This window comes from Prionailurus viverrinus, chromosome D3 (assembly GCF_022837055.1).
Source record: "Prionailurus viverrinus isolate Anna chromosome D3, UM_Priviv_1.0, whole genome shotgun sequence".
NCBI classification, from domain to species: domain Eukaryota; kingdom Metazoa; phylum Chordata; class Mammalia; order Carnivora; family Felidae; genus Prionailurus; species Prionailurus viverrinus.
Window position 1 is genome coordinate 27,032,447 of NC_062572.1, and position 20,697 is coordinate 27,053,143.

A 20,697-nucleotide genomic window follows, 5' to 3' on the forward strand; every position below is an offset into this window, starting at 1 on the left:
CTGTGGGGTGTTTTCAAATAGCCGTGCTTTGCCTCTTGCTCGCTGGGACACCAGAATTCCGAGGGCCCCAGCTCTGAGCTCAGGAGCATCACAACCTGTCACGTATTGAAACGGGGACAGAATTTGGAGCCCGGAACCCATGGTCCTCTGCTTCCTCACAGCTCAGCTAACTGCCCGAGTTCAAGGACTCTTCCAGACCGGATCTGTTTCACGAGCAAGTTGCTTGGCTTTCCTAGATGTCATGCCATCTGCAGACCTGAATCTTGCTGGGTTTGCTTTCAGGAACCTCTCTCTCCTTCTACATTCTCAGGGCTGCCATTGAGCCTCAAAAAAAAACCACTCTTAATACAAAATGTCTCTGTTTCTGAGAATCCACGCTCGAGGCAGCAGCCAGATGCTCCCCCTTTATTCCTTCCCCCCCCAAATTAAGTCTTAACAGTTACATGGACAGCCACACGCAATGGTCATTTCAAAACACATCCACAGATGCTTTGCTACAAATGAGGGATCTGCTCCTCCTCCCCTGAGCGTGGGCTGTACTTAGTGATTCGTTTCTAATGAATAGAACATGGTAACGACGACAGTATGACTTCTGGGAGCAGGTTACACAACGCACGGCAGCTTCCGTCTCACGGGTCACCTCATTTGGGGCAAGCTGACGTTCGAGCAGCCCACGGAGGAGCCCTCGTGGTGAGGGTCTCCTGCCCATGGCCATGTGAGGGAGCCGTCTTGCTTCAGCCCCGGTCAAGCCTTCAGATGAGTGCAGCCTCTGGAGAAATTGAACCAGAACCAGCAAGCTAAGCTGCTTCCGGATTCCCAGCGTTCCGAAACCATGTGACCTAATAAACGTATGTGGTCCCGAGCCACCGTTTGGGGGTCATTTGTTACACGGTGGTAGATGATTAAGACAACTTTTATGCCAATACCCCATCCACCAAACTAGGTTCCGTACTGCTTCGGCACTGTTTTTTAGCCTGATGCTAGACAAAGCTGCAGTTTCTCAGACGCTGGGTACCCCCTTTCCCACCTTGGAGAGCTGGGCTGGACAACTGAGGAACTTACTGTGATCACTCCCTCAGCTTTCTCCCTACGGCTCCCAGAGCCTGACACTGATAGTCAGCTGGGTCCCCGCTTCCTCTCCTCTGGGCCCTGCCCTGGCCCCTCTTCTTACTCCAGCCACCCAGGTGCCCCCATGCGGGCTACCCTCTTCTGAAAGTGAATGTCCACCCAAATGGCCCCAAGCCCCCAGCCTTCCTGGCCCCACCTGTCCCGCTTTTCTGGGAGGCCTGTGATGGAGGTGTGTGGGCACCAGTGAGGCTTTCCCCTGCAGTTTGAGGAAACCCATCAGCTGCAGCTGGAGCATGGGTAGCACGATGGAGGAAGCAAGATGGAGAAATGGATGATCATTTCTTGGTCCTAAAATGCGTGCCTTGGAGCTGAGAAGGGGGAGTTGGCAGGAGGCAAGAGGAGGGGGTGAGGGTCAGCCCCTCACCTTTTTTCTTGTCCAGGAGCTGGGGTCAGTCTGGAGGGTGGCCTCCCACTGCTGACGCCTTGAGCGGCTCACCGTCACCCTGGCCCAGCCCTCTGGGCTCCCAGCTGCAGCTGCTTTGGCACACGGTCCTCTGGCTCCAACTTGCCCTCAGCCAGTGCCCCCGGCACCCCGACCCCCAGCACCAGACCGAAGAAGACAGCTTTATAAAGTAATTTGTGCTGAGAACCTTCTTCCAGTCTCCACCAAGATGGGACTGTCCAATACGTACCCATTGTGTATGGAAAAGGACCACCCCCCCACCCCCCGCCACCGAGTCTCATCCACCCGGGATTAATCCAGAAAAGGTGAAGTCCGTAAACGTTGTACACCCCTTCCCTTTGCTTCTGTGGTCCCGTTTACTTTCTGCAGTGGAGCCTGGCTCAGGGACCTCAGCAGCAGCCTTGATCGTGACTGTGGCCCCAAGGCTGCTAGAAGAGGAACGCTTAACCCCTCGTCTTCCTGTGTGATACTGCAGAGCTTCCGGTGGCTATGAGGACATCACTTAATGACAGCCCGGGGCCCCTACCCTCAAAATTAGCCTCTAGACTCGAGGCTCCCCAGAGCAGGGGCCCTTCTGTCGGAGCGGGCCCCGTGCCCCCAGGGAGGTGCTCCCTGGTGGCATCTGCAGGACAGATCCTGTCCTGCCTTGGTTTACAAATGACACCTGAATGCCCCAGTCATCCTGGACGACAGCCTTATGCGAGCGGGGAACACAGGATGAGCAGGGAGTGAAAGGGTCTGTTTGGGGTCAGTCTGCATCTGCTGCCCAGCATTTACAGCTCATGAACCTTAAGGATCAAGTTCCCCTGGAGTGATTAATAGGGACAACCAGATTCCTGCTGGGAAAGGACTTCCAGTCCCTAGGGGGGCGCCTGAGCCTAATCAAACTGGCTCCCTGCTGGAGGGAAGCATCTAGGATCACTGGCTCCCGTCACCTTGACAGTGGTAGCACAGGAGGCCTGGCTGCAGTGACTGGCTCCGGGGTCTCTCGAGTGCCAACCCCATGGCGGTCCTTTCGGCGGCTGACAAGCCCTTCGCACCCCCTCTGACACCGCACACCCCGCAGCAAGGGGGTGTGACGTGCTCTGTGCTGTGCGAATGGTGGCCCCCAAAGGTACCGTGTGCTCATCCCTGGCACCTGCGTTACCTCGTACGATAACTGCTCTGCTGGTGTGATTAAGAATCTGGAGATGCAGAGAACGTTCTGGATTATCTCAGTGCTACCACAAGCGTCCTCATCTGACAGGCAGAGGAAGACGATCCACACCGAGAGGGGGAGACGTGGAGGCAGAGACTGGAGCGCCACAGTCACAAGTCAAGGAACGCCGGGGGCCGCTGGATGCCCGGAGAGGTGAGGGACGGCTTGTGCCCTAGAGCCTCCGGAAGGGGGGCCACTCTGGTGACACGCTGATTTGGGCCCAGTGAAACGGATTGTGGACGTGGGCCCCCAGAAGTGCGTGAGAATGCAGTTCTGTTGTTTTCGTGGCAGCTGGTCACGGCGGCCACAGGAGACTAACGCGCCCCGCCGCCCTGCCAGCATTGCCCCCATGCAAACATCCTGGGGCAAAGGGGAGTGGGTCCATCGGCTCCTGAATGGATGAGAAGCAGGACAACGGGAGGGGCAAGTCCCCTGGGGCCCCTGCGAGGACACTGGGGAGGACACGTGTACAGCCGACACTTGTCGACGAGGCCGAGGAGGGAAAAAAGAGACTCTGGATCTTTTTTCAGTGCGTTTGTTGAATCTGGGAAGCTGAAGGGGAAGGTTCCGAGGGCTTCAAGGCTAACGAAAAAAAAAAGGACATTTCCCCTCTGTTTACTTTAAATGTCAGAACCTGAAATCAGCTGTCTTTCTCCTGGGAATGAAATGCACGGAGCTTCTGGATCCTGTTAGAGCCAAGAAGCTGGCTGCCCGTGTGCCCTTGGGTCTGAGCAGAGAGCTGGTGCTGTTCTCAGCCCTGCTTTCCCGCTCAGCTGGGCCACGCACTCCCAGGGGAGGGCCGGGGGACCTGAACACTAGACCCCACAAGGCCCCGTGGCCGGAGGGAGGAGGAGACAAGCCAGCCCCAACCTCCCACACGCTGGTGACAAGGCACTGCATATATCCTTTGCTCCAACCAGCCCATAGGGGTTCCTGCCGCAGTGGAGGGACGCGGGCTTTGGTGACAGGGCCCAGAGCTCAGATCACACCCCTTTAATTTTACTGCTGTGGAAATGGGGCCAAGTTACTTTATTTCCCGGAATCTCAGTGTCTTCTTCTTGGGAATGGAGCGGAAAGGGTAATTATGTAAAGGGGTGGCATATTGTGGGGACCCTCAGAAAGTGGGGGGTTCGGTGAGTGTCCCAAGAGGGCAAATGGCATCTCCAGCTGGACCCCGTGCCAGCGATGAAGATGAGACCTGAAGGTATGGGTGGGGTTCCAAAGGCTGCCAGACCGTGCGTTTGGTACCTTTCTTCTAATTCCAGCTCCTCTTCCAGCTGGCCACATGACCTTGTTCCCGGCAACTGCTGCTCTGAGCCCACATCTTCTGTGTTAAATGCACACAAATGTCTCGGCTTTACCCCAGTGTTGGCCCCCAGTACTCGTGGGATGGTAACACATGCAAAGGAATCTCTTAAGAGTGCACGGTGCTCTCTGTGCCCAAGGAAGAAACGGACTCTCCCCTCGGATCCGGGGTGGCTAACGCATCAGAAGCAGGGAGACAGGGGGAAGGGGAGGCGATCAGAAGTCAGGACCAAGGCGGGTGCCTGGGAAGGAGGCAGAAAGTAAATCAGTCTCTGTGTGTGTTGCCTCCTGCCACGTAATGCTCCAATCTGCTTGAGTATTTTCACTGCCATCTGTCAGCAGCTCGAAAATATGTGGCCTTATTCTGTCCCGTTCCCTGTGTTTACATCTGGTTTGCAAGATTTAGCTGGGAGGTAAATCATAGGGGGAGGTTGCGAGCAGCAGCGCCCGATGGTCCTCACAAACAGCATTTTGTGCTCAGCTTTCGCTTCTCATATTTCCATTTAAAAAATGCGAACGGAGCCCTTCCCATCCACCCAGAACTTGACAGTATTATCTTATTCGAACCTCACTTTATGCCTATGAAAGTAGGCATTAGGCCCGTCTGACCGGTGAACCTCACAGAGTGGATCAGGACTTCCTGGTGGCAAAGGACAGCAACCACAACTCACCCAGCGCCTGAGTGCCAGGGGTTTGGAAGGCTCTGACTGGCCGGGTGTGGATGGTGAGCCCAGTCCTACAGCTGGGGCTGGTCGGATCCTAGAAACCCAAGAGCTGAGAATGGGGGTGTTACATCTTACAAGAGGCTCAACAAGGTACTGCTGGAAGAGAGTCTTAAAAATAGCGGCCATCTGGGGCGCCTGGGTGGCTCAGTTGGTTAAGTGTCTGACTCTCGATTTCCACTCAGGTCATGATCTCGCGGTTCTTGAGTTCAAATCCTGCATTGGGCTCTGCAGTGACAGGAACCTGCTTGGGATTCTCTCTCTGCCCCTGCCCTGCCTGCTCTCTCAAAATAAAAAAAAAAAAATTCAAATAAAAAATGAAAATAAATAGGGGCCATCTGTTAGAGACCCAGGTTAAGTAGCCTGCCCAGTGTTACACAGGGGCACAGTCCAGACTTTCACCTAGAGCTGGCTGGCTTCAAAGCTTTGCCTTGCCATTCTTGAGTGGGTCTCTCGGCCCCAACTACACGTTAGAATCAGGGCAGGAAGGGGCGCCTGGGTGGCGCAGTTGGTTAAGTGTCCGACTTCAGCTGGGTCACGATCTCGCAGTCCGTGAGTTCGAGCCCTGCGTCAGGCTCTGGGCTGATGGCTCGGAGCCTGGAGCCTGTTTCCGATTCTGTGTCTCCCTCTCTCTCTGCCCCTCCCCCATTCATGCTCTGTCTCTCTCTGTCCCAAAAATAAATAAACATTGAAAAAAAAATTTTAAAAAGAATCAGGGCAGGAAGTGAGTTAAAACAAACACTGAGACCTGGGCCCCACCCCTTGAACAAAGAAATGAGTGGCTTTGGGGTGGGGGCGGGGCATCAGTGTTTCTCAAAAGCCAGTGACTGTATCACGCATCACCAAAGTCAAGGACCGGCAGATTAGGATCCCCCTTCCCCTCCCAGACCGTATGCTGTAGGGCATTCGATGTTACAAGTGTGGTCACTGTACCCAGAACCCAGACAAGCCGGGTGACTTTGGGGGATAATGAGCAGGTGCCTGGGAGACCCGGTACGTGACCTAGTGCAGTCTGGCCTTGAAGCCGATGCAGGCTTCTCATCCGAAGCTGGGCGGGCACACGGGCTCCCTCTTCTCACCTTGAGCATCCTTAGCTGTAGCGTGTAAATTACTTTAGCAATTGCCTAGTTGGCAATGCACACTTCAGGAGAGTGAGAGATGTCTCGGCCCCGGGGCGAGTGGTGCTCCTCCCTCCCGCCTGCTGAGGGAGCCCAGCCAGGACTGCGGCGCTGGGAAGACACGAGGCAGCTGGGTTGCTCTTGGGGCTCCAGGCCACCCGTGTCACCCACCCCTCTTTAAAAGGAAAAAAAAAAAATCAAGATGTAGCTACTGAGGGACCTGCTTCCTCCCCTGTGCATCCTCCTCTTCCTTACAAACCCTTCTTCCTCACCTGCCCACCCCCCCAACAGACTTGACCACTTCACTCTGGTTTTCAGCAAGATCCTTTATTTATCTCCTGTTCCCCAACCATGTGACATGAGTTCAGGTAGCCGGGTACCTGTGTGGGCTGTTGGCTTTGTAAACGTAGAGCAGTCAGTATGTATAGAAATCATGCACCTCGGTGATTCCGGAACAAGATACTTAATGAGTAAAAAGACTTCAGGTGTGTTCGAAATGTCTGCCCTGTCCTGCGTTCTGATCACTGAAAAATGTCTGTAAAGAAAGTTTACCCAAATAGAGACAGGTTTTCTTCGCTCGCGTGCCAGTAACGGCTACTGCGTTTTGGTTCACAGTTCCTCCTGATGGCTGTTCCTTGCAGGCGCTGCCGGTTTCCGTTCAGACACGGCCCTGGCTCTGTCCGCGGGACAAACTGCATGTTTCACACGGCCCCACGGCTTTATAAATCGGACACTGCTCATAACGCACTGTTCAAAAAAGGCGTCTCGAGTATGGGCGCAGGCTACTCTTGCACACGTCGGCTAACAGGAGGACGTTTCTAGAATCAGTGCCTCAAACTGGCCATGTCCTTCACAGGCGACCAAGAGGCCAGCACCGTGACTGTGGGTCTTTCGGGTTTGTGGGTCTTCCCGGTGGCCTCTCTCTCACACACACACACACACTGGTCTGGGTCGCTGTCGCTCGGCATGCACCCGTGCGGTGACAGGGACACGGGGCCGATGCCTCCACCGTCTTGGAGTCTGGCGCTGGAACATTTATGTACAGACGGATAAATGGAAACACTCATAGGCAACAGAACTCCAAAGCAGAACGGACACTTTTTGGTCGGATCTACGATTCCAGTTTTGCCAGAGGAAGGTGGTTCCTGGAATGTCACTTGCACGAGCGAGGTCTCACCGCACACCCCCCGGCTCCTACCAGCCAACCTGGCCGGTTGACGTCTTGACGTTTGTCACCGTGGACTCGAAACAGCTGCACGGGGAATTTTCCAGGCCCGGTTTGGCAGTAGGGCTTCGGTAGGCAGTGAGGTAAGTGGATCACACGACCCGCAGCTGATCCGTGGGAGCCCCGACTTGGCTGCCGGGGACACTAGCCCCAGCTCTGCGGGGAAGCCGTGTTTACAGAAAAGCCGCCAGTCCCACCAGCCGGACGCTCCCTGCCGTCAGGGGCCTGACAGGGTTCGGAGTGAGGTGAGCAACAGCGACAGGGTCCCGCTGGGGCCCGGCCGCCACGCGCCGCCCCTGACCGGGTCCACCCTGCCCGGGAAGCTGGCTGGGCGTGGGGGCTACACGCTCTCCCGGCCGCCGGCGCGGCGTGGCCAAAGGATCCCCTGTGTGGCCGTGACAGCAACAGAGGCCAAGGTCTCTAGCGCTCTGGTGTGCAGTGTTTTGGTCGAGTTTTGTTTTTGTTTTTCTCTTAAGATGACCACAAGAAGTTTCATGTTATTACATTCAGACAGATAACCGTTTGCTTACGCTGTTTCGGCAAGGACAGGGGCACTGAGCCTCCGGCCCCGGAGCAAAGTAATGCGCTATTAGCCAGGAAGGAGTCGCGGGAGCAAATGACTGGAAGGAAAAAAAAAAAAAACAAATCTAAGGAAATACAAGCCAAAAGTTTCCCATTTACAATAATCAAAGGAAAGAGGGACCCAACGTGATCTCAAAATCCCAAGTAAGGACTTTCCGTCGAGGCAGGCTTCTGAGCATGGAATCCCAGCACGGGTTGGGGGCTGGACCGGACCCCAGCCTGCCCAGGCTGACCCGCGGCCGCTCTCGCCGACTCCAGCGCGGGGACTGTTCTCATCGTCCTGGAGCAAAGATGAAATCCAGAGCCTGCCGTTCGGCCGCTGCCACGTTGGGGTGCCACAAATCCACCATGAAAACCACCCGCGGGCCATCCTCTGCCGAACCTGGGGAGGGGAGGGCACGAGAGAGGAGAGGTCTGAACTGTCCCGGAGCCGCGCAGTGCGGGACCGCACACAGTGAGCTTGCGGGCAGGGACCCATCCTGTCCCTTGGCATAGGCGGGAAGATCACCTCCTTTCTCAACAAGGACTCTAGCATGGCTCCATAAGGCTCTGGGCAGAGCGTATAAAGGGAAGCGGGCACAGGGAGGTAGGGGTGAGTACGAGGTAGGTGGAGCACAGAGGACTTTTAGGGCAGCGAGGCTATTCTGTGGGACCCTGTCACGGTGGATACATGTCACCATACATCTGGCAGAACCCACAGGACGTGTGACAGGAAGAGCGAACTCTAACAGAGACTGGAGAGTCTGATTAATAACAATGTGTCAGGGCGCCTGGGAGGCTCAGTCGGCTGAGCCTCCGACGTTGGCTCAGGTCATGATCTCGAGGTCTGTGAGTTCAAACCCCGCATCAGGCTCTGTGCTGACAGCTCAGAGCCTGGAGCCTGCTTCGGATTCTGTGTCTCCCTCTCTCTCTGCCCCTCCCCCGCTCATGCTCGCTCGCTCTGTCAAAAATATCCATTAAAAAAGATAATAATAATGTGTCAATATCGGCTCATCAGTTAGGACACACGTGCCACACGAATGCAAGAGGGTAACAAGAGGGGACACCGTGCGTGGGGATGGTGTGCGCTTTCTGCTCAGTTCTTCTGGAAACCTAAAACCGTGCTAAAAACACGCGCCTCTAACTAAAACCACCCCCACCACCACCGCGGGCACTCACCCTCGTGGAATGCAGTGTGCAGGAAAGAATCATCAAAGAGGAGGCAGCGTCCTTCCGCCCAACACTGGGGCTCTCCCCCCACCACCAGCTCGCAGCCACTGGGAGTTTTGAGACCTTTGGGGCAAAAGGAGAGAAGAGACAATGAAGGCGGGTGGGATCGGGGATGGCCTGTTCTGGGATGAGCTCTCCATTCCAAAGCACCGGGCCTTCTGCCTCACCCCTCGGGGCCCTCTTTGGGGGCGTGGGGGGAGGGGGTACTTCGACTGGGCAAATACAGGCTGCGTACCCTGAGCGTCACTCCCTGGAGGCACGCATTCCTCCACTGGCTTAATGGGTCTGGGGTCAGGGGATTCTCGGTCAAGGCTCTTCACCGCACTCATGAGACCCCCGAATCCCATCTGTGGGACCCCCCGTTAATCGAAGGAGGCCAGGCTCATAGCCCGCCGTGTCCCGGAACTCTGTTTACTACAGCCCTGTCTCTAGGGCTGTTTTGGCAGAGTTGAAACAGTGTCCTCCTCTTTGGGTTCCGAGCTTTAGATGCACTTTGGGGCCTGAGGATAGCACGTTCTTTGTCTCAGTTCCTCCGGCCTCCCTCCGAGAAACTGGAGGTCGCCCCTAAGGAAACGCCTGAGCTCCAAGAAGAAAGAGGCCCACACCTTCGTAAGGGGACATATGCGCCCAACTGCACGCGGCCAGTGCCCAGCTCGGTGCGTAACCCCAGAAAGGGGGCCTGGCTGAAATGCCGCTGTGCGCGCACTTTCACATCCGAGGGTCTCAGGAAACACTTGGCCCCTGTCGGTGCACGGACGTCTGTCAATGAAGGCACCACTGCAGCCATCTACGATTCACAAGAGGCGGCACCGGCCCTACGGCTCTCAAGAAGGATGATTTGGGAGGAAACCGGCAGAGGGGGTGAGATCGTGGTGCTCCGGTCTGTCTTCGGTGACTACCGGGACAGCCGTGGCCCAGAACTAATTGGCACCCCCTCCAATTCAGTCTTCAGGACAAGCATGAAACAGAGTTCTCTCTAACGGAGCATTTTAACTCACCCCTTGAACCAGGAATGGATGGCTGGAAACACAGGTAGAGTAGGAAGTCACACAAAGAGGCTGCACGGGGGAGTGACAAGGACATGGGACCTGAGGCCAGATGACTGGCTCTGACCCCTATGTGCTGTAGGACTTCGGGCAAGTCACTGAACCTCTCTGAGCCAGGGCCTCGTCATCTGTGAAGGGGAACGTCAACACACTTGCCTGCAGGGCCGCGTGACCAAGAACATAACGCCTAGCTGGGTGCAGGTCCGGGCTAAGTCAGCACTTACAGACATCACCTCACCCATTTTCCAGATGGAGCCACCGAGGTTCAGAGAAGGTCAGTGACCTGCCGGAAGTTGCAGCGCAGTCCTTGCGGGACCTGGGATTTCAATCCAGATCCTCCTGGCTCCGAAGAACGGGCTCTTGTAACACTGGACTCTGTGGCATCAGGAGTTGTGATATGAAAGGGACCCTTCTTGTAGTTACGTTTTGACTACGGATGGGACACTTCATTGAGTGACGGACTCCGGAACCAGGCTCTCCCATCTCCCGCTACTGTTAATGGCTAGGGAGGGGGCGTTAGGGTTGTGATGGGCCCAGATGGAGAGGGCCCTCCAAGCCACGTCTCTCCACGGGTGCCCCTCACTGAGGGGACTGGCCGTTCTCTGCAGAGACAGTCCACCCCAGGCCTTCGGAAAGCAGCCCTCCTTCTGCTGGGCCACCGAATGATTCATCAGCAGTCACCACAGTACAAGAGAAAAATGGCCTGGCTTGCTGGCTTGCCAGCCCCCTGCTCATTTTCTTCGGCTTCTCCCCTTCACTCTGGCCCCGCCTTCCAGCGGCCCACCATTCCTGCCTCCTGCCCACAAACCAGCTCGGTTGGCAGAAACGATTGATACTCCCAAGACAGAGTGTTCAGGTGGCTCTCGGGGACAGACACAGGCCCCACATCCTCCGGCGCAGGGCTTGCTGCTTTGTCCCCAGCCAGTCAGCGAGGCAGGTCAAGGGCAGAGAGAGGGCTCTGTCCACCACCGGCCCCCACTTGAGGATGCTGAACAGGTGGGCAAGGCGAACACCAGCTGGTTCCACCCAGCCGGCCGGCCGAGAGATCCAACAGCGTGCACACGGGAGGCGACGAGAGGCTAACTGCTTATTTGCTAGTGTGAATGGGCTGAACACCCTCGTGCGTTTTCACCTGCCCTTTCCTGAGGGTTGGCCATGTGCAAGGACAGCAGCCTCCCCGGTAAATCTGCCTAGTTGGCATCAGACGGTGTTTACTGGAGGTCTGCGGCGGTGCGGTCGGGACGTCCCAGCCCTGTGCTATGTGCTGTGTGACACGCTCGGTGACAGCTTGTCCCAGGGCTCTACGTTGGGTCCAGACGGAGTGACGCCACCTCTGGAGGCGGCTCCACACCGTCCTTGGCGAATGAAGAGACTGGGCGAAGGCGGGGCAGTGGCTGGGGTTTCAGCTGTCGGCGGGGACAGCTCCCCTCACCCGACCCAGACGGAAGGCAGGAAAGGGGACAAAGGTTGGCGAGTCAGGAGCTCGGCTCAGGGACTCCAGGTGCTTCCTGCACTTTAGCCAGGGAAGCTGGCAGAGGCGTGACTGCCAGGGACGTACCCGTCACTCTGCTTCCGACCCTGTTCTCCGGACTCCCTCTCTGGCCACCGACAAGGTCACGTGAGCCTAACACCTCTGTTTCCTTCCGGGGTGGATGTGAACGTGGGCATGACAGTGGAAAGAAGGAAATGCTGAGCAAACCCGACGCGGAGCCTGCCCCGGCCGTGGGGGAGCAGCCACAATCCAGCGGGACCTCTTCCAAGGCTGCTGGCTGTCCAAGGGAACATGACACGGCCCAGTTTTACTGGTGGCGAGAACGAGCTGAGCTGAGGAGGGAACGACAGGTCCTAACGAGGGCCCGCGTGGGCACGGCTTATACACACGCATCTACTGCGCGGACGCACGAGAGGCATTGTGGCCCCCGGCCCTTGCTACTCAACGCACCTGCCTGGATTCTGTATCAATCCACAAACGCTCCTCCCTACGTGTCACTCGGAAGCTCCTTAAAAACCTACAAAGGCAACCTTCAAACAAGAAGCCAGCACCGCTCCCCACGGCCCACAGCCTCAATTCCGAAGCCCCGCACGGGGGCCCTCCGCGGTTTGCTCCCACCCAAGCGGTCTAACCTCAGACCGACTGTGGACTCCACAGCAAGCCACGTGCGGGGGAAGTGGGGTGGCTCCTCCACTCCACCCTGGTGGCCCCGTGAGCTCTGACCCGAGTGTGCCCCGGTGTCTTGCACAGTGACTTTACTGAGATGGCTTAGGTGACCGCCTCACCTCCTGGATCAGTCCTTTACCTGACTGCCCTCCACCTGCCAATACCTCACACGTGCCACTTCTAACCCCCCAGAGAGCCCCCAGGCAGGTGTTTTTACCTCCGTTTTCTCCTTGAAAACGGAGGCTCGGAGTTTCGGGGTCCTGGCCAAGATCACTTGGCAGGTGGGGCCCACAGAGCAGAGTCCAAGTGTGCGTGCTTCCAAAACCTGATCACTTCCCACGGTTTCCTGAGGCCCCACGTCTTAGGCAGCCTTTCTTACACTGCCCAACACGTGTTTCGTCACAAAAGGTAGAGCTGCCTCTTCTGCAGCCGCAGAAGAGCCTATTTAACCTGGTCAACGATCCTGGGGAGGTAAGTGCCGCCTCCCCATTTTACGGAGGAGGAGACTGAGGCACGGAGGGACTCAGTTACTTGCCGAGAGTCCCACAGCTGCCCACGGAGCCAGGACACCTCCTGGCGCGCCTCGGCCCTGCCCTTTGCTCTTGAAATATTCAAGGAGTCAACTGTTCGAATCTAGCTGTTTTTTGAAGTGGCAAAGCCCTCTCTCCAAGTCACCTCTTCCTTGGGATCCCCACACGGGGGCAGGGGAAGCAGAGGGCTCTGGGGGAAGCAGGGCTGGAGGGCCAGGCGTCTGGCTCAGGTGCCCCCGGGCAGCCCCGGGCTTCCTCTGCGGGACACTCATGAACCCCCTGCTCCAGCCTAGGTCGCCCCCCCCCCCCCACCTCCACCCCCCACGTGTGCTCTCTCTTCCTCCATTCTGGAGCCAAGGCAGCCCGCGCCGCAGACTTCCCGAAGCTGGACCCTGCGCAGGCTCTGGGCGCGCCCCCCCAGTCTGGGATGCTAACTGGTGGTGCCTTCGCCCAGGTAACCGTCCCATTAGAGACTTGCCAGGAACGGGGCATCCTGGGGAAGTGACAACAAGGAGTTGTTGTGAAACCCCCCTAAAGGGTGAGTCCTCGCTCCACATGACTTAGCAGACCCTCAAGGCAACTCTGCAGGGGACGATCTTTTCCCCTCCTCTTTTCTAAATGAGGAAACTGAGGCCCAGAGAGGTGAAGTGACTTGTCCAAAGTAACACAGCTAGCTGCCGGTGGGGCCAGGATGCAAACACACGGCCACGCGGACTCTGACCTTGTTCTCGAAACCACCGCCACGCAAGTTACTGATTTCCCCAGAAGAGGAACAAAATCAGTGTTAACACCAAGCGTGACTTCGCCCTCCATTCGGGAGGCGCTAAGGCATCGTTCACGGCCTCCCGGATGTCATCATGAACCTCAGCGACTGTTATGACAGCCTTTGGCTCTAAAGATACGCTGTCCAATACGGTAGCCGCTAGCCACGCGGGCCGATTTAAATTCAGATTAAGTGACAAATTCTGCTCCTCGCCTGCACTGGCCACATTTCCAGCCCTCAACGGTCACCCGCTGCTAGTGGCTTCTGTACTTGGACAGCGCAGATGGAGACCATTGCCATCACCACTTCCGTCCCCCGGACAGAGCTTTCTCTGTATTACCTGTCGGGTAATACCGATCTCAAGTCCCCTTCTCGGCTCAATCTGTGCTGTGAGACACGTTTACATGCAACTCATCAATCTTTGATGGGACAGTGAAGAATGCGAAAAGGCACAATTCTGGCTACCGAGCTTCTCACGCCACCTGGGCCGCCGTGAGTCAGGAGACCCCCGTCCCTGCGACATACCTAAATGGCATCGGATGCGTATGTTGGTGGGTCCGTAATGCTCCGTTATCACAGTCCCGGGGCTCAGCACGGAGATGCACGCGTTCCCAAAAACATTGTTCCCAATACAGGTCCGAAGGCTTCCGAGCAAGCGGTACGTCCGTGGGCACTTCCTGCAGTTCCTGGGAACGCAAACCCCCTGATTGACCAAGTAAAAGGTGACCCACTCCCCGCTGGGGGTGCTGTTCATTTTCCATCCTTGCGGGAGGCTGCAGTTTGAGAAAGCCTTGTAGAGCGTCTCAAACTCGCACAGGATGGTCTGGAAGTTCCGTTCCAGCAGCTCCACGTCGTGCTTCTGCGCGTCCCGGGCGAAGTATGGCGTGGTGGGGAGGTCGGGCAGGAAGAAGACCTCGGGCTTCTGGATGGAGGGCCGGCTGTTGAGGTAGCGGCCCTGCTCGCGGATGCCCTTGTGGATGCGGCCCATGCCGGACCACGAGTACCGCTTGGCGTACTCCTGCAGATTGTGGTAGAGCTTCTGGTTGAGGCCCTCGTTGTGGGCGCAGCGCACGCACTCGGGCGACTGGCAGTACACGTACCCGTTCTGCAGCCCGTTGGCGTCCGCACCCTGCATCAGGGAGTTGACGGACACGTAGGGCCGGGGCTGCTCCCGGCCCACGTGGTAGCAGTACCACACGAACAGGACCAGCAGGCAGGCCACGGTGACCACGGCGGTGGTGTCGCAGTCCCGCACCGACTGGATGCCCGTGGCGATGCAGTCTCGCAGGCCGTCCAGCGACCAGCTCCAGGCCACCAGCCACTCGAGAGACATCTTGGGGGGGGCGGGTTGTTGGTGGGGGTGTGAAGCAAGGTCAGGCAGTCAGTCCTCGGGGGTCCCGGGGGCACCCACACCATGCAGCTTAGCGCGGGGGGGATGGGGCAGCTGGGGCGGGGGGAGGCATGGCGGCCACTGTTCCTCAGAGCCCGCCAAGGGCGGCATCGACAGACGTCTGGGCTCGCCACTCCACTCCCGGCAAAAGTCACTGCACGGAGGCTGGAAGGAGCCGCTTCACGTCACCCTGGCAGGTGGGGTCAGTCACCGTGAAAGGATTTTTTTTAGGACGTCCAAACCTGAGATGGGAAAAGGAAAGTAAACCAGAGTCAATTTTTTGTACCTGGGCAAATCCTCTGAAGTGCACAGTCCCGGAGCATCCTGTAAAGTCCCCGCTGGCAGGGGGCACACTTCTCAATCTTGTGTGTCCCCTCCCACTTTATCACAGCCCCCGGGTCCCAAAGGGCTGGTGGCACTTAATCCGCATCTAGTACTGTCTGAGAAGTACAGATGCCCGGCCTATTCTGTGTCATCCTTAGGGGGTGTGATTAGCTCCATTTTAGAGATGGGGAAGCTGAGGCCCAGAGAGGTTCACGCAGCCAGGACAGGGACCTCAACCGCTGGCTTCAGCATCAGGTCCATCCATTTTGCTCTGCTCTTTCACAGGAGCTATGTCATAAATGCTTGTTTTCCTTTGGTCTCTGTACCTTTACAGAGCAGCCTGGGTTCGAAAGCATCTTTAAAATGGCAAAAGAGGGGGCACCCGGCTGGCTCAGTTGGTGGAGCACGTGACTGTTGATGTTGTGGTCAGGGAGTTCAAGCCCCACGTTGGGCGGAGAGATCACTTAAATAAATAAAGAATCCTTAAAAATGGCAAAGGAGCCATAAATCCGGGCATTCTTTCTAAATCTCTCTTGCCCTTCGGACACGGGCTGGGCTTACACCGAGCTGGAAGAGGACGCCATCCCCATGGCAGACACAGGGCGTTTCTGTCTACCTGCTTGGGAGGCTCCTCGCTGGTCTCACCCACAGGTTATGAGAGAAGGGATGGGGGAGAAGGAAACAGAAGCTCTCTCGGGTCTCTTTGCCACATATCCCACCAATGGTTAAGGGCCGGTGCCTAGCACCCTGATTATCCTAATAGCCCAAGAGTATGATCAGAGCCCAGCAGTCAGGTTGCCCGTGTCTATCAAACCCCAGCCGTGTCTCCCAGCTGAAACCCTCTGTCCAGGCTACTTTTTTTCTAATCCAAGAACAGCCAGGTCTGTGAGCTCCTCCAGGCCTAATACATTCCCTCGGCGCCAGGGGCCGAATAAATTCAGAAAAATCGCTTTGTGCTCTACCTTCTCTCTTCTCTCTCTTGGGAATAGAAGGCAACTAAAACAACTCCTTAAAAACTCTAAAAGCCCTCCCCTTTCTCTGGGGATGGCATTTGGCTGGAAAATTCTTGCAAGGTTGGCAGAGAGGCCAAGAACCCAAACTGGGGGTGGGTTGGACCCTGGGCGGGTCATTTGCCCTCCTGCTCAGGTTCCTCATCACTCAGACCGGGTCATGCTCATCCCCCTGGACGGAATGATGAATGATGATGACAGCTGTAAGCACTTAGGATGTCACGGCAGGCGTTTACTATGTGCTGACAACTGCTTACACATGTGGCACCCCCATACTGATCAGCTAGCAAGGCAAAGGTGGGGCACTGGGGAAAGGTATCTCAGGACTAGCAACCCTGAAGGCCAATTCTGGACATTCTCACCGCCACACATCTGATTTTTTTTTTTTTCCGGTCCCAGACTTGCAAAACTAAAAATGAAAAAGAACAAACCTCAGGTGCTCATTTAACTAACTGCCTACTTGCACTTTCCCTGCCTAGGTCGAATTAAGGATCACTTGACTATAAGGTTTCCTAAGTCAAAAAACACACATGCTAAATATTCGGGGCCAAATATTCGGGGCCATTTGTATGTTTCTAGGAAAAATACAAGAGTGGGGAGGCTAGCAACTCAATTTTCTTTGGCACCCGTTCTCAATTTCTTCCCAGGTCTGGGCCCCACGGGATGAAAACAGACCCCTCCGTGCCCCTGCTTCTGTCCCAGCCATAACTGGCACGTTTCCTCTCAAGGAAAAGGGAAAGAAAATCTGGATGGTTTTCCTCTGTTTTGTTTGCAAGCCTGTCTCCCAAACAGAACCCCGGGGTTCCTGCAATTCAGCAGGAAACTGTCATCTGCGTGATAAACCAGCACTTTTACTAAAAGGATTTCCCCCTTCACTGAGCTAAACCTCTAATTGGAACTTTTAAACTGAGTCTCTCAGGAGAAGAGGCTTTTCTTAAATGAGAAGTGAGATGGTGATAATTTAACGAACACCTGTTACGTGTCAGTTCCCATCAGCCCTGCTAATCACTTAACCCAAGCACAGCGAAGACTTGGAAGACAGGGTGGGTGATGAGGGGATCTCTCCACTGGACATACGGGCCGCTTACCCTCTCCAGCGTCATTCTACACAACATCAGCCACGAGCGCTCCCTGGGCTGAGCTATAAACAAAAGGCAGCAAAAGATCCAGATACCCCGAACCCCGCTTTGGACTCTGTCCTCATAGACAGCACTGAGAGCCGAAGTTAGGACTTGTCTTACCTGCTGCCAGTTACTTTTAGCCAAATTATGCTGGCAGGCCCCTGAGCCCAAAGATGGATTAAAAAGCTCACCGCTGAAATGTGACACTAAAAAAAAAAAAAAACAAAAAAAAAAAAACAAAAAAAAAAAACACAAAACCAAAAAAAACAACCTTACATTTATTTGCAGGGTGACTGACAGCGTATGAAGCACTGGTTCAAACGTTTGACACTCAACAGGACACAGGAACAACCCCCAAGGCTCCAGTGGGAAGGGCACGGATTCCCCCTCCCCAGTTCCCAGCTCAGCGACCACAGTGACTTTCAGTTTCCTCACACATCTGTTTCATGTCTGTCCTCATTAGGGACGGGGACCTGTACTGCAGTCCTGCACTTTAAGAACTCCAGATCTTAAAGGTCAGTCAGCTCTGGGGAACAGGGTCCAAATTCATTGCCAGCTGGTGAGCGAGTCCAATGAAATATAACTTCTGATATGATGAACATCTGGGGGACAGACTCAGCTCTAACCTGGCTAACGCAGTTTACCTTACAACCTAAGTGGTTGCCCTGTGCTAAAGGGCTTTTCTGGTCACTCCCAGGGTGTGGCCAGGCCACCCCAGAAGCCCCCCAAGGAGGAAAGCAACCCCAAGCAATGTGTGCCATGCAGGTCACTCTCTCTCCACCCAGGACCCACTGAGCTGCCCAGGACCAGCCCTTCCCCATGGGCAACCGGAGACCTCTCCTCCTCACTTTCCGGGCCACCTTTTTCAGCATCCACCCACTCTGGAGAGTGGGGGCAAACGGGGGAGCAGCGGATGGGTTAACACAGATGGTGACCACCAGGAGGTCAGGGGAGGAGGGGGATGGGGCCACGGAAAGGTGACTATTGACTGGAAAAGTGGGCAATCAACTAAAGATTAGGGAAAGTGGCTTATGGTGATAGCTCATGGGACAGGGGAGGAGGGTCACCGCGGGAAATCTGGGAAGTGGGTGACGCTCAGGGCTGGGGGGAGGGGGGAGAGCAGGCTGGGAAAGAGACCGGGGAGGAGGGTCACGAGGAGGAGGGTTGTGGGGGGGGGGGGCGCGGGTAACACCGGGGAAGGCGCCGCTACGGGGCAGGGGCTTCGAGGAAGGTGATGCCCGGCACGCCGCAAACACAGCCAGCCCCGGCGGCGGCGCTAAGCACGTAGCGAACGCGGGGCGGCGGGGCCCCTCGGCCCGGCCGGGATGCGGGGCGCGGGAGGGCGCCGGCGTCCGCTAGCATCCCAGCCGCCGCGCCGCCGCCGGGCGTGGGGACCGCGGGCCTGCAGCCGCCCGTCCCCCGCCTCCTCCCCCTCTCCCCGGGGGGAGGGCGGTGGGCGCCGCGCCGTCCCCCCGCCTCCCCGCAGCCCCCCGGAGACGCCGCTTACCTGCGCGCGGGCGGCGGGGGTGGACGCTGGGGCCGGGGCGACGCCGTCGCCCGAGGGCGCGGACGCGCAGACGCCCCCTGCCCGCGCCGCGGGGCCACCGCCCGGCCCACGCCGCGGGAGCCCGAGCCGGAGGCGAGCCGGTGCCCCCGCCGGTGCCGACGCCGCGCTGCGCTCCGCGGGGCCGCGCGGACCACAACTCCCACAATGCCGTGCGCGGCCGGGCCGGCGCGGGGAGGGGGCGCGGGCGCGGGCGCGGGCGGGGCGGGGCCGGCGCGGGGGCGGGGCGGGCGGGGCGGAGCCCGGACCCCCGGGCGCGGGGAGCGCTGGCTGCGCGCGGGGCTGCTCGCGCGGCTTTGCGGGGGCCGGGCGCGCAGGACGCACTGGCCTGCGGGGCCGGGGGGGGTGGTGCGCGCGGCCGGGCGGGCGTTCATTCATTCGCTGTGCGTTTCTCCCTCTGTGCCCCAATCTGTTCCCCCTCCCCCGGGCTCCGTCCCTGCCCCGGCTTCCCCTCCTACACTTCCTCCTTCCAGTCTCTTTCACTTTCCCTCCCTCTTCTTTCCTCCCTCACTTCCTCTCGCCCGACACCCTTCTTTCCTTTATTTGTTGATTCGCCGCGCACTTAGAAGGCCGCTCAGGCACTTTGAAAGAAACCGTAAATCACACAGGATCCCTAGTGTCATGGAAGACTCCTTCCAAGCGACTGTTGGGCAGCCTCTCTGTGCCTGGCCCTGTGCTCCGTGGGCGGGGGGGGGGGGAGGGGGGGGCGCACACGCGGCGCCTGCCCGTGAGAAGTCACAGTCTGGCCAGGAGTCAAGGGTACCCAAGGAATCACAGGTGTGTAAATGCACCATCACCTGGCCCGCAGAGTAGCAGAAGAGAAAGTACAGGGAGAATGAGCATGTGAAGCAAAAGGGCAACGTGATGGCGGGGAGGGTCGCCGCGGAGGACTCCCTGAGGAAGTGATGTTTGAGCTCGGGCCTGTGGGAGAAGGGTGAGCTAACAACGGCCATGGGACATGGGACATGTTCGGGGCTCCAGGGGGACTATGCATGGGTAGGTTCTGGGAACTCGGGAGTGGGATGGCTGGCCCACAGTCCATGGGTCCTGACCCAGAATCTACTGGTGGCTGTCCCAGCATCCACTTTGTACTTGTCCCAGAACCCACCTCAATCATGTCCCAGAATCCCCCTCTCACACATGTCCTACAACCCATCTGATCCCTGACCTAAGACCTTCCCGTTACCACATCCCAGAATCCACCTCGTCCCCGTCAGGAACCCACTTCTCATCCCTGACCTAACAACCCACCTCCCACCATGTTCCAGAATGCACCTCATCCCTGTCCCAGAACATATCTCTCTCATCCTTGTCCTGGAACCCACTTGGTCCCTGACCTGACAACTCACCTCTCCCATGTCCCAGAGTCCATCTTGTCTGTTCCCCGGAGCCCACCTCGACTGTGGCTCAGAATCCACATCTGCTGTGGCCCCGAACCCTTTTCTACCACATCTTAGAATCCATTTCATCCCTGTCATCTCTTCCCTTGTCGTTACTCCAAAGGAGGAAGAACCTTTTTCCCCTTCTCTTATTCTACTAAAATAACCAGAATGCATACATTGGGAAACCATAAAATACATCCAGATTTGTTCAACGTGTGGGTAATCAACACAGTCATCCGATTTAGAAACATTAAACAAGATGTCTCTTTTCACTGCCAGCCTCAGAGTAGTTGAACCTGGGTAGGGAAGAGAAAGGGGGAGGGAATTTGGTCCATCTCACTTTCAGGAAGTTGCTCAAACGACGACTTCTCCAAAGGTGCTTATACATTGAGTCAGAGCATCACCCCGACAGGGTTGAAAAGGAAAAAGCATTCTTCATAGACTTGTAAATGTGTGTTCCATTCCTGGATCACACCATCTGTAGTGCATTACGAATTAATATCATCTATAAATCCTGTA

The 20,697-nt window shown here is 56.9% G+C and overlaps 1 protein-coding gene across 1 annotated transcript; it reads right to left on the reverse strand.

The window, feature by feature from the left end:
* Positions 1-6,185: 6,185 nt before the first annotated feature.
* On the reverse strand, positions 6,186-18,862 carry ASPHD2 (aspartate beta-hydroxylase domain containing 2). Its single transcript, XM_047828808.1, is given in 5 exon segments — positions 6,186-8,063; positions 8,840-8,953; positions 13,913-14,729; positions 14,732-15,019; positions 18,740-18,862. Coding segments are annotated over 4 exon segments (1,113 nt in total). The 5' UTR covers positions 14,804-15,019; positions 18,740-18,862; the 3' UTR covers positions 6,186-7,953.
* Positions 18,863-20,697: the final 1,835 nt, after the last annotated feature.